General features: G+C 51.5%; 1 protein-coding gene across 1 annotated transcript in view; it reads right to left on the bottom strand.

The window, feature by feature from the left end:
- Window positions 1-34: 34 nt before the first annotated feature.
- PIP5K1C (phosphatidylinositol-4-phosphate 5-kinase type 1 gamma) overlaps window positions 35-15566 on the bottom strand; it is a 33003-nt gene continuing 17471 nt past the window's right edge. Inside the window, exons 7-19 of the mRNA XM_031557076.1 lie at window positions 14140-14292; window positions 12524-12823; window positions 11658-11863; window positions 10781-10864; window positions 10221-10269; window positions 9155-9239; window positions 8727-8888; window positions 7679-7817; window positions 7366-7398; window positions 5208-5312; window positions 4833-4965; window positions 828-911; window positions 35-442 (exon numbers count right to left, since the gene is read on the bottom strand). Of these exons, the coding sequence (XP_031412936.1) occupies window positions 440-442; window positions 828-911; window positions 4833-4965; window positions 5208-5312; window positions 7366-7398; window positions 7679-7817; window positions 8727-8888; window positions 9155-9239; window positions 10221-10269; window positions 10781-10864; window positions 11658-11863; window positions 12524-12823; window positions 14140-14292 (1536 nt within the window). The 3' untranslated portion in view covers window positions 35-439. The remainder of the gene's footprint in view (window positions 443-827; window positions 912-4832; window positions 4966-5207; window positions 5313-7365; window positions 7399-7678; window positions 7818-8726; window positions 8889-9154; window positions 9240-10220; window positions 10270-10780; window positions 10865-11657; window positions 11864-12523; window positions 12824-14139; window positions 14293-15566) is intronic.

Below are 15566 nucleotides of genomic sequence, written 5' to 3'. Positions count from 1 at the left end.
AAAAGAAAAAAAAAGTGCAGTAAACTAAATGTTTAAAAAAGCACATTTGTGCTGTCTGTGTGCAAAGATAAAAGAAATAAATACATGATTAAAAAATTAAAAAGGTTCACAGTATTACACATGGATAGGTAGCTACGGTAGTGCACGTCTGGAAAACACGGTGTTACTACCCAGGATTCTCTACACCCAGCTGGATGCCTCCCTTGGGAGCTGTGGGTGAGTGGGTGGTTTCTTCGCTGCCCACATCTGGGAGAAGTAGAACAGACGGTTATAGTTTTGCTCCGGTCTGAAACGCAGTGCCCGGGATCCCGCAGTGCAGCAGAACTGGTGTCAGCAAGCTCTTCCCCATCCCACTGGAACGGCTGCATCAACGAAAAGGGAACACATCGACCTGCAGAGGGAATCGCTGCTCTCTGGGGCTTCTGTGTCTGCATAGAGATTACTGCAAGAGGCAGAGAAAAGAGAGTCAACAGCCGAGCATCTGCTCCGCGCTGGGTTTGGTCCGAGCCCACCAAATCCCCAGAACCAAACAGGTGTGAGGAGGGCAGCCTGCTTGCTTTGCGACCCCCAGCACCACCGCCACGCCTGGAGAACCTGCAGACCCCAAACTTTCCCTACACTCAACCCCTGCTGAGCTGAATGGGTTCTCTGCCGGCACAGCAGAGCTCTCCTGCTGCCAGAGCTGCGCCGAGGCTCCGCTGCAGCCATGCAAGAGCCCCAAGCTGCACGGAGGCCACAGCAGCTCCTTCTGCAAGCTCAGCTTGCAGGGAGCCCACGCTGTGACCGTGACACAGCAGGCACCCGGCACGTGTTTCTCGTACACTTACTGTATCGCTCTCCTCATCGGAGACAGAGTGGAGCTGAGCGCTATAGTGGAGCGGGGAGTAAACCCAACTCCTCTCGTCTGTCGGCTGCCAGAGTGGCCAGAGACGGCGGGGAGAATGCAAGGAGAGCAGCAGCAGAGCAGGGAGCAAAGGAGAGAAGAGGAAAAAATAAAAGGAGAAAATAAAAGAGTAGGAAACAATACAGTAAGAACAGCTGTCCGCCCGGAGGAGAGACCTGGGCTCAGTGCTGGGGCTCCATGCTGGTACCTACCTGTTCCCTGCCACCAGCAGCTGGCACTGCACCCTGCTCCAGGGAGGATGGCACAACCTCCCCCACTGCAGGACAGATGTGAGGGCTTTGCGGGTGCTCCCTGCCACAGCATCAACCCGGAGAAACCAGGAGACATGGGAAGCCACTTACCAAGGGGCAGTGATGGAGCTCTTCATTCCTGCTACCCACTCCCAGCTCCCAACCCCACTTCCTGAGCCCCTGGTGTGCTACAAGCTGGCACCCTGGAGGGCTTTTACAGTGGAACTTGACCTGGTTTGCCATGCCTTCCCCCTTCCCTGCAGGCCAAGTGAGGCAGCAGGTGCTGGGTTGGATCACGGTGGATGGTGGCCACAGAGAGGAACCAGTCAGTTTTCACTGACAGTCTTGGACACAGTGGTGGTGATGAGAATGGGTACAACACAGAAGGCAAAATACAACTGGATCTTGGAAAAAAAATAAGGGAATGGGGATATGCATCGAGTGAGCTGCTTATCACAGCACTGGGCATCAGTGGGACAAACACACTTCTGCCTCCAACTCAGCTGAGAAGCCCAGACAGGCTCAAGGGCCACAGGTTCCTAAGGGGGAACCTTCTACTGCAATTGGTTCCAGAGGTGTCCCTGTGCCTGAGGGAGGAAAACTGCCCTCTTTGGCCCAGCCCAGGCTTACAGAGGAAGAAAAATGGAATGGGATGCTTGGAAGAAGCCTGGGGGGGGCTCCCAGCCTGGGAACCGTCTACAATGTGCAAGGTACTACAAGAAGCTGGAGGAGCTTTGAAGAGCTTTGAAGCACTGGGCTCTGCACGCTGAACTCCACCAATAATTGCAGCTGCGTGAGCAGAGACCGCTGGGAGGAAGGAAGGAACAGAAAACCTTGCCTGGAGCTTTTTGCAGGGCTCTGCTGGAGGCACAGCAACGCTCAGCACAGCACAAAGCCTGCTGCACATCCTGTGTTTTTTTTCACCCAACCCAACTGAACTACATGCTCCAGCCAGCCTCTTTGAGAGCCTTTTGGGAGCCCAGACACATGCAGGGAGCTGCAAACCCAGTGGAGAGATAAAAAAAAAAAAGAGCATCCGGTGCTCAGCATTAACCCTGCTGGTGCTGGGGCTGCCTCTCCTCATCCTAGCAGCCGAGCTCAGAGCATGCTCCTGCCCCTGCTTCCCCATGCACCCTGCCTGATGCCTCCTCTGCTGCCCAGCCTGGCTCGCTCAGACCATGCTGAACAAATGCTTGTACCAAGGCTCTGACAGTGCTGCCATCACCCTCTGAGGAAGACAGCAGCCCTCCCAAAACTCAGCCAAGAGGAATACCAAAACCCAGAGCTCTGGGTGCAGCCCCTCAACGCTGAGCTGCCTCCCTGCATCTTTTGGAAGTGAAACTCTCACTGCTCATCAAAGACCCGTGGTGAGGAGGGAGCTCGTGGGTGATAACAGCAAGGGCTGGAGAGCAGAAACCATCCATAATCCATCAGTAACTCTCAAGTCCTTCAGATTTAGAAGCTGCCACCAGAAAGAGGACTGGCCACAGGTCTAAAAGGCCAAAACTGGCTTAACAGTAGTTTCAAAACATCTTCATAGACTCTCTGGAACCCAGTTTGGTTTCCCGGGCCAAGGGGGCCGTGCCTAACGTCATCTATAAATGCCCAAGTGCCTCCACCTTTACGGATCTGCTCCCTGCAGGTTTGTCCTGGGCGATACCAAGCTAGAAGCTGTGCCCTCACAGCCTGCAGAAAAGTAGGGCTGAGTCTTCACTTCTGTGAGATCCGTGACAGATTGACTTGGGCAGCTCTGATCTGCATTCCCTGTTTCTACTAGGCTGACTCCCAGTGGTCACACAGGACAGAACCATGGCATCCCTGGGCAACGACCCCAGTGTTTCAAAGCTGCAGCTCTGCTACGTGCTAGCATGGTCACTTACAGTCCTGGAGGAAAGCGAGGTGGTTCGGAGTCTGCGCTGACGGGGAGAGTAAATCCAGTACCTCCCATCTGTGAACTGCATGGCCCCGGGGAAAGTGAGGTGAGAAAGGAAACAGAGGGGAAAACAAACAAACAAACAAAAACAACAGAAAGATGATGTGAAAGACAGGATGGAAGAGAAAGCAAAAAAAAACCAAGGGGTTGGACAACTCCAGGCCTGAATGGATCAGCAGGCAGGAAAGCCATGCGTGGGAATAGCAGTGCCCGTGCCTGACAAATCTCTGCACCTTTATTCCCCTGAGAGTGAGAGGGAGATAAAGTGCTCTTCTTTTGGAAGCTGAATTCAACAAGCAGACCATGGGCCCCTAGGACTTGACAAATCATCCTCTGCACGTAGCATCCTTCCCCCCGTCATCGCTCCTGGAGCGTGCTCGCAGGGGCAGCTGGGCTCCAAGCCTTGCTGCATTTGGGTGCAGCCTCGGTTGAGCTTCAGCTCCAGTGGTTTTCCAACAAAAAAAAAACAAACAGAAAAGCCACCACTGCCAGCGGGAAACCCAGATCAGCTTTTCCCTTCATCCCAGCAGTGACAAACACTCCACAGCACACAACACACATTTAACTCAAGGACTCAAGATGAAGTATGAGATGCTGATGAGTCAGTCAGGCTCTCTGTGAGCACACTCTGCACACAAATGGTTTCTTCTGGATAGAGAGGAGCCCCGTGGAAGTTGAGGGGAGTCCACGTGCCCATGGACAGGGAGGAAGGGAGCTGCCTCTTGCTAGGAGACATTTGCCAGTGGAACAGGCAGGATCTGCAGGCAGCCTGCACACAGCTGCCATCCACAGGCAAAGAAAGAGCAGCCAGTGTTAGAGGGAGCTGTTTGCATTTGGAACAGCATGCACAAAAACCAGACAAAAACAGACAAGCTTGTAAAATTGATTCCTTCTGCAGCTCCCACGAGCCTCCAAATGACTCGGGAACGAGTGAGCAGCTCTGCAGCAGGGCCACACGAGCAGAGGGAGAGCCAAATGTTGCCATTTTCAGGGTAGCCTGAAGGAGCCCACAGGGCACAGCTCAACTCCACCGCCATGCAAGTTGGAGCAGAGCACCTCTTTTAATGGAAAGGTTCCGGTGCCAGGATGTAGGGGAGAGCTGCCATGGGTCAGACCCTCAGCTCCACTCTGGGAATCCACAGAGCAGGCACACGTTCCTAAAAACTCCTCTCCATTCTGCAGAAGCTGCTCAGACGTTGTGGAAGCTGGCTGAGGAAAACAGCCCCAGGCTCAACGGCACTCTGCTGCCAACAGCAACCACCTCACTTACTCCCTGTCTCAGTACTAGACTTCCACTGCACCACCTAATGCATCTGCCTGCAGGGAGAGGAAAAGCCAGAGTTCACAAGAGCCCCAGGTCAGCCCCACCACAACCACCTCCGCTCCACTACGGTGTGTCTGTGCTCGGGGCCCTGGCTGGGGGGCCTCTGCAGCACCCTCGTTCACCCTGGCCTGTCCCAGGAGAGAACACACTGCCCTACATGAGCCCTTCAGCAGAAATCCTTCCAGATAGAGCAGCACAGCTACGACTACATCCACAGCAGTGGCATCACGTGCTTCAGCCCCTCTAGGTGCCGTGCTGAGTTCTCCAAGGGTTACCCCCATCCCCTGCATACTCCCAAACCCTGCTCAGCACTGAGATGTAAAGGTGCTCAGCACAGTGTAGGGCAGACGCTGCCCCACGCACCCCTCTGCCTGAAACACATTACAGCCTCATCCACACAACCCTGTTCCATCCCTCAGGGGCCAGGCAGAGGTATCTTACAAAGTATATGTCTGTGACTGGCACGTCATCTTCATCCGAGGCCTGGCTGGCTGGTTCGGAGGCCTGGCTGGCCGTCTCCACCTCTATTGTAGCTGTGGACATTACAATGGCACAGGCTGAAGAAGCTGCTTCTCTGAAGGGGGGAAAAAACAACAGCGTCTGGTCAGTGAGGGCAGAAAGGGGGGGCAAGCAAAACTGGGTGGTTAATCACAGAGGAACTGCAGGGGATTCTCTGCATTAACACCTAGAAAGAATCAGGTCTGGGAAGGGACCAGTCTCCCCAGGGAAGCTGAAGCCCTGCAAAATCAGCATGAGCTGCCACAGACAAAAAAAAGGTGCCAGGCAGGGCTCTGCCAAGTGCTCCCAAACACTTACTCCTTGTCGTCTTCTTCGGGAGCTACGATCTCAACATCACATTTGGGCTCCAGCTCCACACTGATCTGCTGAAGCTCCTCTTCAACTCGCACCTCCTCGTGTGACCTGGGAACAGAAGAAACACGGGAAGGCTTAGCCAGACCTCCCAGGACTGAGGTTTTGGGTGAGCAAAATTCCCCAGTGGAAGGATCAGTCCCATCAGATTTTGGTTTTTGGCACTGTGGAGTTGGGGAAAAAAAAAAGAGGACAAGAGGAAAGGGATTCATGAGCCTGTGCTGCAGAAAGGATGGGTGATGTCAACCTGAATGCAGGAGGAAAAAGGACAATTGGCCTCTGGGGAAAACATGTGCCCAGATCTATCCCAGTGTTATCCATCAATATGTCCTCCCAAGAGCCAAAGCCTCCAACCTCTGCTGTAGCTCTGGTGCACTGAGGTTCACTCCAGGGTTAACATCCTATTTATCTGTGAGTCAGGAGCTGTTTGTGGCAGTCTTCAATTTAATACCTCTTGCTATTAAAGTAATTGCTTGTGTTAGCAGGGCTGGTTCTATAGTCCTCCTGGGAAGGAGGAGCTGGCATTTGCCCAGCCAAGGGCACGGTCTCCATGTCTCTAAGCGGTTCTGGCCAGCTCTGCTCCATCCCTGGCTGGCTCTGCTCAGTCCCAGAGCTGGAACCAGCAGGCAGCACCGCTCCCATCCAGCTGCTGGAGGGCTGCATTTCCTAAACCCAGAGGGAGTTCTCCAGCAGATCTGGGTAGTCAGAGGTCTGCCACGTTTCAAGCTTGAGCAAATTGGTGAAGGGCTTTTTCATTTCAGCTGAGAGGATACAGACACCAGCACCGGAAATACAGAAACTAGGCAAAAAAATAAGCAGAGGGTCACAATGAGATGGGGTGGTTGCAGCTGTGGAAGTCTGTGACAGACATCCACCCCTGCCCAAGTCACTCCGCTCCCTGCACCGCTGCTTTTAGGACGCAGTTCACCTGACCTATTTTCAGATGAGCAGCCTCATCCTACAGTGAGGGTGCCTGGAGCAATTCAGGTGAAGTCACTGCACTTTGCCAAGTGGGTCTTGACACAGGTGTGCTTGAGTTTAATTTCCATTAATCTCTAATTTTCAGCAGTTTCAGATAGTGGATTTGGCAGGAGCAGAGGAGCTTCACAGCTCCCCTTCCACTTCTGCGGGTGCTGCAAACCAGCAGCAAGTTGCCTCTTGCACCTTCCATTGACAGGAACGTACCAAGATTCATTAAGAAATACCCTGGAAAAGGATTGTTTCAGTCTGTGTGGTCTGAAGCTCAACAATCAGTAAGAACTAGGAACGGGGGGAGATGCCTGGGAGGTGGTGGAAACTCCCCTCTCCCAGTGTCCTTTTCCTTCCCCTGAAGCACCAAACGCTGACTGCAGGGACAGAGGAGGGAGAGTTTCTGAGATGCACCTCAAAGCTTGTAACTACAACACTTACAAGATGTACCAAAAAACTAGGGCAGAACCAGCAGCAAGCCAGGTCCTCATTCGGGTCCTGCTGACACAGGCAACAGGGTTATTTTTACTGGTGCAAAAGTATGCGAGATAATTACAAGATAAGAGCTTCTAAATCTGGACACTCTTATGCAGAAGGGATTTTTGTCCCACCTTGCCCTTGGCTCTGAGCCACCTATTGCCACAGGCAGGAAAAACAACTCCCAGGTTTCTGAGAACACTAAGCAGCATCCAAGCTGCTTCTCTGGGGGTCTGAGTGCGCTCACAGTGCCAGAGCCTCTCCCATATACACGTCCACTGCGTCCAGATAGATGCACAGGGGAGGAACTTTCCAACTTTTAAGGCTTGCTTATCCAAAGGGGGACGTAAGGGACAATTATGCTTAATTCTAAAGCTGGTTGAGTGGCTACATTTGGACAACACATCTAAATCCAGTTGTCCTCCTTCCCATCAAATAACAGGAGTAATATTAATGATTCCTTGCAAAGCACTGGGAGATCTGCTTGTAATGGAAACTGCAATCAAGGGGCTTCATTTGATGCAGGAAGAATCTCATCGTCCTGCAGAGAACCGCCTCAAAATCTTGGGGCTGCTAAGATGCACATTCAGCCCTCCAAGAAAAGAAGCCTTTGCACAGGTGAGGTGGGACAAACGTGAGGATGAGGCACGTTTCTCACCTGCCATCCTGCCCTGAGGAGTGTGTGCGTCTCCTGCAGAAAGAAACCAGGAGAGCAGAGTTAGAGGGGGGAATTTAAGACAGAAATCCTACGCTGCACCCAAATCTAACTCCCCACCCCGTGAGGAAGATGTTCTACTTAACAGCTGACACTTCTCCCAGCAATAATTAATCCCATCAAAGCTGTGTCTGCTTGCTCCCAGGAGAGATTTAATTAAAATCGGTCATTAGCATTGCAGAGCACAGGGCAGGCTGCCGAGAGCTGCGGCACGAAGGGGAGCAGCAGCAGGAGCAGGGATGGGCACTGAGCTCACCTGTACCGAGGCTGCTCCGATGTCTCCGAAGGGGATCTCTCAGGAACAGAGAGAGATGTTGAAGAGAGCGTTGTGGCTATGGAGGCCGTGGTGGCTTCCTCAAAGGAAGGAGGCGTGCATGGGAGCAGGTCTGGTCTGCCTGCTGGCCCGAAGCGCAGGGCAGGAGAGATGGAGGGAGAAAGATAAGCAGGTCAAACATTAGCTCCTTTTCTGCTGCAGCCCCGTGTGAGGCTGTTCCCCCATGTGAGTGCACAAACAGGCAAGAAGTTGAGCCGAGTTCATGAAAACAACAGCTTATCCCAAAGCATCCTCTAGAGAGAGCCAGTAAGCACCACTTCCAGCACAGACAGACACTACTGGAAATGTAATGCCAAGGAAGACATCTCACTGGTAACCAAAGCTGGATTAAAGGCTTGGCTTGACAGAGATAAATATCCAAGTGAATTAAGAGATGAATCGAGTGCTCACTGCTTTGCACGGGTAGAAATCTAACACTTACACACTCAAGAAACCTTTCACCAACCATCTGTAAGTCCAGCCCAGATGGAAGCGATGCGAAGGCAAAGAACCAGATCCATTCATCTTTTTTCTCCCAATGGCAAGATCTTCCCCTTTATACCCATTCAAACACCAGAGACGTGCAGTTCTCAGTCCCATTTTTTCTACAGGTGGAAAACCCAACCTTCTGATTGCATTTGGGCTATGACTGCTGGTGCCAGTTGGCAGAGCCTGCCTTGCAGCAGTGACGCAAGCAGCCATTTTTACTGCAGAACCATACAGTGCTGCAGAAAAGGGATTTGGTTGGGATGCAGAGGAGTTGCTTCCCAATCCACCAGCTGCTAGCACTGCGACAAAACAATATACTCTTACCTTCCCCCCGTCCTGGTTAAGTTTAACACCTGCAAAGCACTGCAAGACAGGGAATGAAGAACTACCCGACAAGAAAGGCATGTGTTTGGTGCAGAACGGGGAGCTCAACAAGAAAAGGGAGCACTGCTAGGAAATGGAGGGTGATCACACAGCCATCAGACACCAACCAGGCCATTACCTTCGTCATCAAGGGTGGGATAGCTCCTGGCTGCACGGAGGTCGTACTGCGTTTCGTCCTTCTCAGAGGGGAGCTGGCTAGCTGAGAACGCAGCTGTTGGACCAGAAGTCTTGACAGCCAGCAAGGCACTACGCCCTTTCTTTGAGGGAGATGACTTCAGAGCTGGAGGAGAAGAGTGAAAGAGAAGAGGGAATTACCACCAGCAAAAGTCAGACCAAAGGAACCTTTCCCTTGGACAGAGATGGCCCTGCCTGCTTCACACTGCCTGGAGAGCTCCAGGACAGGAGTTTGGCTACAGAAAGCCACGGCAACCCCAGGGCTCTGCAGTTTTGTGCCACTGCCCAGAATCCTGCCCAGAAATACTCTGTGTGGACACGGGCAGTGAGATGGGGACAAGGCTGTGTCTCAGACACAGACCCCGTACTTACAGGAATTCTTTCGGAACACTGTGTTGGTCATGAATTTGAAGAATCTCTCTGCATAGAAGCTGGGTCTGTGTACTGACACCGTGTCCTATAAAGGCAAGAAAAACATTGTTTCATTTTAAAATTACTCCTCAAGGCAGAATTTCTAAAGCAGCCGATGCAATCTTTTCTATTCCAGCGTTTAGCACTGATAGATCCTTAAAATGGAAAGGCTTAGCTGAAATGATCTGATTAATGCTATAAATAAGCCTGAAGCACTGCCTTTGATTTGATTGCATTTGATTACTCTCCTGCTGTAATTTTATAATGGATTTTGGTGACTTTATTCCTTTATAGACTTTTTGTATTTCTCAAATATAGACTTGATTACATGTGTGAAATTTCTTCTGGTTTTGCTGGCTGACATTTAAAGCACTCCTGGCTACAGCTGCATATCACACGGACACCAACATTCAGCCAAGGGTCCCCAGGCTCCTCAAATATTTTGTACTTTTTGTTTTAATGGAGCTGGTGTCTGCTTCTGATGTCACTGTGCTGTTATGTCTTAGCACCTCCACCTCTCCTCTGCATTACTTTTTTAAGGGAAGACTGGATATGCAATGCTGGCAAATAGTTCCTATGTCTAGAGGATGGTCTTTTGTAAACACACACCTCGCTGCTGCTGGAGATGAGGGAGCAGGGAAACACTGCAAGGGATTTATTAGCAGACAGCTTACTGCAGAGGAACCACAGTCGACCACCAGAGCCAAGGCAACGTTCCTCATCACACACACGAACACACAAGCCTTGCACATACAGCTCCTGCTAACACAGGGAGGAGGAAAATGACAGATGGGAGCAGAGGAGGAGAGCTGGTAGCATGACAGCTAAGCGTGTGAGGAGGTGGAGTGTGCAAGAAAACCTGACTGGGAATAAGTTGTACTACACCGCTGTGGAGGCATAAGAGGCAAGAACTATTCCTTCATCAGCTTCAAATGTACCACTTTAGGGACTATACATAGCAAGGAAATTGGCACCAAGTAGCACAAGCCAAGGCAGGTAACCTGCTGAGGGCACCCCCTGCACTCACCCCGTCATGGACAAGGGCCTTCCAGGTGTGTTCCAGCTTCTTGATGAACCTAATTTCAGGGAAGAAGCAGAGAGAAGAAGAAAGATTCAGTTCCAGGCATGCGCTTGGTGTCAGAGCCACCTTCCATAACCCGCACAGGAGTGCTCACTGAGCTGCTGATCCCTGCTCTCTGGAGCATAGCTTTGCTCCAGCCAAGAGGTCAGCAGAGCACACCAACAGTTGGGCCAGGACTGCCTGGGAACCCTCCAGGGAAGGAGGAGCAGGGCAGCAAGATCTGAAGCAAATCACCCTCCCTCCCTGAGTATGTGCTGCCCATCCCAGGCACAGTGATGGGGAATTTCTTTAAGAACAGCTCATGATACCTCAGGCAAACAGCTTGGTGTCACCAGCTGTTCTAAGGACAAGATCAAAATCCAGCGCTCCCAACACACATCAGACAGCTTTAGGCAGCCTGCCTACACACCATCAAAGACTTCAGGAGAGGAAAATCTTCTTGCTCTCATTCAGTATTAAAATAGATGGAGCACACTTAGAGGACAGATGACTGCAGAGGCACCTACCTGTACGACTGAAGGATATCTATGATTCCCACGTGTAGCAGGAGACGCTCTCCTTTGCCATTCACTGCTGGGATTCCTCCCATCCTGCAGGTGAGACAAGGCCACGGTGAGTACAGACTTAAAAAGAGCTGTTAGGCCCCAGGACTGAGGAAGGGAGGTGACAGCAGTGGAAGGAGGGCTCAGATGTGGTGGCCAGACAGAACAAAACCTTGCAGCAGCACCTACCCACCCAGCCTATCTCACACAGGGGCTGCCTGCCCAGATCACCAAATGTGAGATATCAGGACAGCACCTGTGTTGTATGACAACATGACAACAGTTCCACTGGGGCTAGAGAGCACCATATGGATTTTTCTTAGCTAAGGAATATTTTATTCTGAGGACTGGATCAGTTCCAAATTAGCACGAGCTGCCTATAAAGGGCAGCAGGTCAGTAAGGACAAAGGTATTCCTTAATATCAGCCAGAGGTGCAGCAGCACCAGCACACAACAGAAGCACGCAAGCATAAGGCAGGCCACTACAATTAGAGATGCTTTTTGAAAGAATGGAAACACTAAATTATTTCCTGGCTCCACTGCGACCGATCCTCCACTGAAACCGGAGCGGCTGGTTCCACGGAGTGTGGCTGCCAGCAGCGAGCACAGCAAACTGCAGCATTTGGTAGCAAAGGGCCAGCAGGACAGCCAGGAGGAACCCCCAGCCCCCAGGGACCACAGATGGGGCAGACCCTGATGCACCGCTCCATCAGTGACGCAGCTGATCGAGCTGGGATGGCTTCAGGCAGCAGAGCCGCAACCCCAGCAGAGCTGAAAGCAGCCCTCAGTTTGAGAATTACTCTGCCCCCCCACAGCAGGAGGAGCCCAGGTTTCCACCTACGTGTCATCTGTGTCTATGGACTCCCCCCGGGCAGCCCCACCCTGGATGGACTCCATGGCAGTGGAGTAAAGTGCCTTTTGCCCCACGGGACGCTTCTCATCCGACGTGCTGTGCGCTCCCTCAGACTGCCGCTCCCGTTCTTGCTGATCTATGTTATGGACACCGAGCAGCAGGCTGTAGTCCATGATTTTAAAGCTTTCCAACACCTGCAAGTTAGTAGAGAATTTAAGAGTAAGGACAAAAAGGCGCAGGTCAGCAGTCCAAACAAAGCAAGACCCCGAAACACGGGACAGCCCATCCGTGCTCATGCTAACAGCTGCTTTGCCAGAGCTTGAATGTCTCTGGTTAGTAAACATCTCTGGATTCTGCACAATTTGGCCACCCCACAACCCAAAGGGCTGAAGGCTCACAAGCAGCACGTTACCTGTGAGAAGAACACTGGTGCTTCTGCCCAGACAGCTGTGGGTGCCTCATCCCTGAGGTGCCCAAGGCCGTGGATGGGGCTCTGTGAGCCCGAGCTACTGGGGGGCAGCCAGCCCAGACAGGGCTGGGCTTTAAGGTGCCATTCAACCAACCGCTCTGTGATTCTATGATAAATACCTGTTGCACATCACATAGGAAAATGTATTTAGACCCAAGGGCCTGGCTAAACTGGCAAGACTGCCACAGTTTGATGCCCGAGGTGAAAGGACGTCTTAATCCTCTGAGACTGCCACAAGATTCAACTCCACTGCTTTGCTTTCACCATGAAGAGCAGCAGAGGGCCTTCTCCTTTGGGGTTAGCAGATTAGCAATACTCTCAGCCGTTCAGTCTTCCCCACACTCAAAGCTCTGTTATCCCAGTCCCTGAATCATCCCCTCCTTACCAGACAGTCTCGCTGCAACGTCTTCACCAACGCACTGAAGGTGTCTGCATCCAACATCAGGCCCTCGGGCATGTCCTGAATGAAGTCGAGGTCTTTGTACGTGGGGCTGGACTTCTCTTTCTCCTTCTTGGATGCCCGGCGTTTATAGGTTGAGCCTTTCAGGTCAAACTTCAGGTGCATCTTCACCACGCGAGGCAGAATGTTGTTCATCACCACCACGCGGATATTTTTGCCCCCCGATTGCACACAGTACAGTCCATAAAACTTTGGCAGCAGCGTCCGCGGGTTCTGGTTCAGGTTCTGCAGCAGGGGTGGAAAAAGCACCAGGAAAGGTCATTTGGAGCAGGACTTCCAACACAGAGAGCGCGAATGAAGCAACCACTCGTCACCTAGAGATTTTCTGAACTTTACATAAGAGCTGACTGTTACACCTCTGACAAACTCTTGCATTTCAGTGACTGTAGGACCTGAAAATACCACTGGGCCTTGAGTGCAGGGAATGGGATGTCCAGAGCTCTCTGGGCAAATAACCAAGTCCGGAAATTCCCTGCTTTCCCCATCAACAGCAGCTAAAAAAGGGAAACCAAACTGGAAGAGAAAAACACAAATAAGTGGGAACTTCAAGTTTAAAAATAACAGCTATCTTCAACTCTTCAGAAGTGTCAGAATTCAAGAGCCATTCTCCAGCCCAGAATAAACAGGGTCATGGGGGAGGGGGTAGGTTGTTTAGTTCTTTTTTTTTTTTTTAATTTCAAACAAAACAACATCAATTTTCTCCTCCTCCTTCTGGAGAGCCGCTTTACAAAACACACAGATGGGCAGAGAGCACGGATATCCTGCTCAACTACTGTGTCCTTTTTTTAGACAGCTGCATTATTAGGAATGACATGACAGACGTGATTTGCTTGTTCAGCTTTGGCAAAGTTTGGGAAGGAAACAGAACATCTCTGCACGCTGTGATGAGAGGACAGACCTGACAGCTTCTGACAGACAGCAGAAGCACAGCTGCACTGAATTTCACACTCTCACCTCCTCTCACCTAGCTGGGTGCAGGAGTGAGCCCTCCTCGTCAGTGTGCTGCAGTGTGAGCTGAAAGCAAGAGGCAGCCAAGGAGAATGAGGAGAATGCAAACCCCGCTTCCCAGCTCTAAAGGAACTCGGGATGAACATCCTCTGCTTCCTCCTCATTCACACTGAACGGGTTTCCCAAGAACAGCAGAGATCAGGCTTTAGCCCTACACTAACCCACAGGCACTGGAGCGCTACAGGCAGCTCGCAGCTCTGCACCAGGCAGGTATAGCAGCAAAATTCTTTGAACTAAGGGAATTTCAGTGCCCTCATCTCTAGAGCTGGATCTTTCAATGCAGGTATGCAGACAGGCAGCTCCTGGTTTGTACACCTCTCTAGGCAGCAGATTCTGGTTCTAATTTACTGCTTGTTGGCAAATACTTGGCAGGGTTTTTGCTTTGGGATTGGCTGCGTGACACAGCGCTGCTGCTTCTCCGGCACAGGGCAGGCATGCCACAAGAATCCTGGGTGGACAATGTGCTCTGTGTAGGGCTGGGGACGGAAAACTGCCACTGCAAACCCAAATCCCAGGTGCTGGGTGATACCCACCATGTAGTAGCCTGGAAGGAGCTTCTGGAGGAATTCAGCTTCTTTGTGCATCACAGTTTTTATGATGAATTCATCGTCGCTGGTGACATAGAAGAGGGAGCCGCTGGCACCAGGGTTGGAAAGCTCTATCAGGGGCTCGTTACATAATGAGTACTAGGGAGGAAAAAGATGATGTTTTCAGCCCTAGCTCATTGCACACTGAGCTCTACGACCTTGAGGGCTTTCCCCAGCACGCTGCCTACCCGGGAGATTAAGGGGTAGCAAAGCTCAAAATAGAATTATTTTCATTATAGGTTAGGTCTAAGCAGCAAAGCTGATGGACAATTTACAATTAGAGAGCAAGATTACAGTTCAGAGCATCCCAACTGCTCAGAATCAAGCTAATCTTCTGCTTTCAGCAACATCCAGGCTTCATAATGACATCTTATCTTCTCTCATTGTGCGTGTCCGTGCGTATCGCATCGAGGCTCCTTTCAGCACAGACAGAAAGATAGGATTTTAAGAGACAAGCCAGTCTGCTCTGGGTATCTGTGCTGGAGGGAACACGATGCTCTGCTGCTCTCAGCAGCCTCCCTGGCCCCATGCTGCCCTGCTGCAGATGTGTTTTACAGCCACATCTCCCCCAGCTCCCGCTGGAGACACACGAAAAGCATAAAAGCAGGTGTCCAAACAAAAAGAAAGGGAGCAGCACTCAGAACAGCGAGGGGTACTGCATCGGGAGGACACTTCTAGGCATCAGGCTGCAAACAGCAGGTCCTCAGCTGAGGACACGCCTAGCAGCAGGAACAGAAATACAAAGCTCAAGTGCAGACGTGCACTTTGCAGTGAGGCACCAACCCTGGGGTGTCTGTGTGGGTCAATCAGGTCCCCACAGCACGAGGTGAGGTGAGGAGAGGAAGGCAGGGGACGTAAGGGCCATAATCAGAGCAATAAATTAAAAGCTCGTCATCACGTACTGAAAACAGCTTTCAGCACCGCGCAGATTAATGATCCAAGACTTTATCAAGTTAATTATCTCATGCATAATTAAAGGCAGTTGCTGCTGTGGCAGGCAAGAGAGAATCGGGGGAAGCAGAAGCATCGAATCAGAGCCGTGACCTTTGAGCTGAGCAGGCTCTGTGCCTCACCCGGGTTCTGAGCCACTCATCAAACCAGGCAGCGTTATCTCGGCTGGCACAGATGGGGAGCGCAGTGACTGTCAAGCCATGCAATGGCACAGACTCGTTTCTGCTTGTATGTTTACAGCTATGGTTACCCCTGCCTACTGCTGAAGTCAGAAAAAAGTGGCTGTTAGAAAGTGGGGAGGGTGGGAGTTCATTTAGATGGGCTTTTTATCCCCTGAGCAGGGCACTGCAAACATGCATGGCACCTAATTCAACCCCAGCGCACTCCAAGCCTCAGCAGCCTGCATCTCTGGGCAGTTTAAA

This window comes from Meleagris gallopavo, chromosome 30 (assembly GCF_000146605.3).
Source record: "Meleagris gallopavo isolate NT-WF06-2002-E0010 breed Aviagen turkey brand Nicholas breeding stock chromosome 30, Turkey_5.1, whole genome shotgun sequence".
NCBI classification, from domain to species: Eukaryota; Metazoa; Chordata; class Aves; order Galliformes; family Phasianidae; genus Meleagris; species Meleagris gallopavo.
This window is presented reverse-complemented; position numbering and strand designations above follow the sequence as displayed.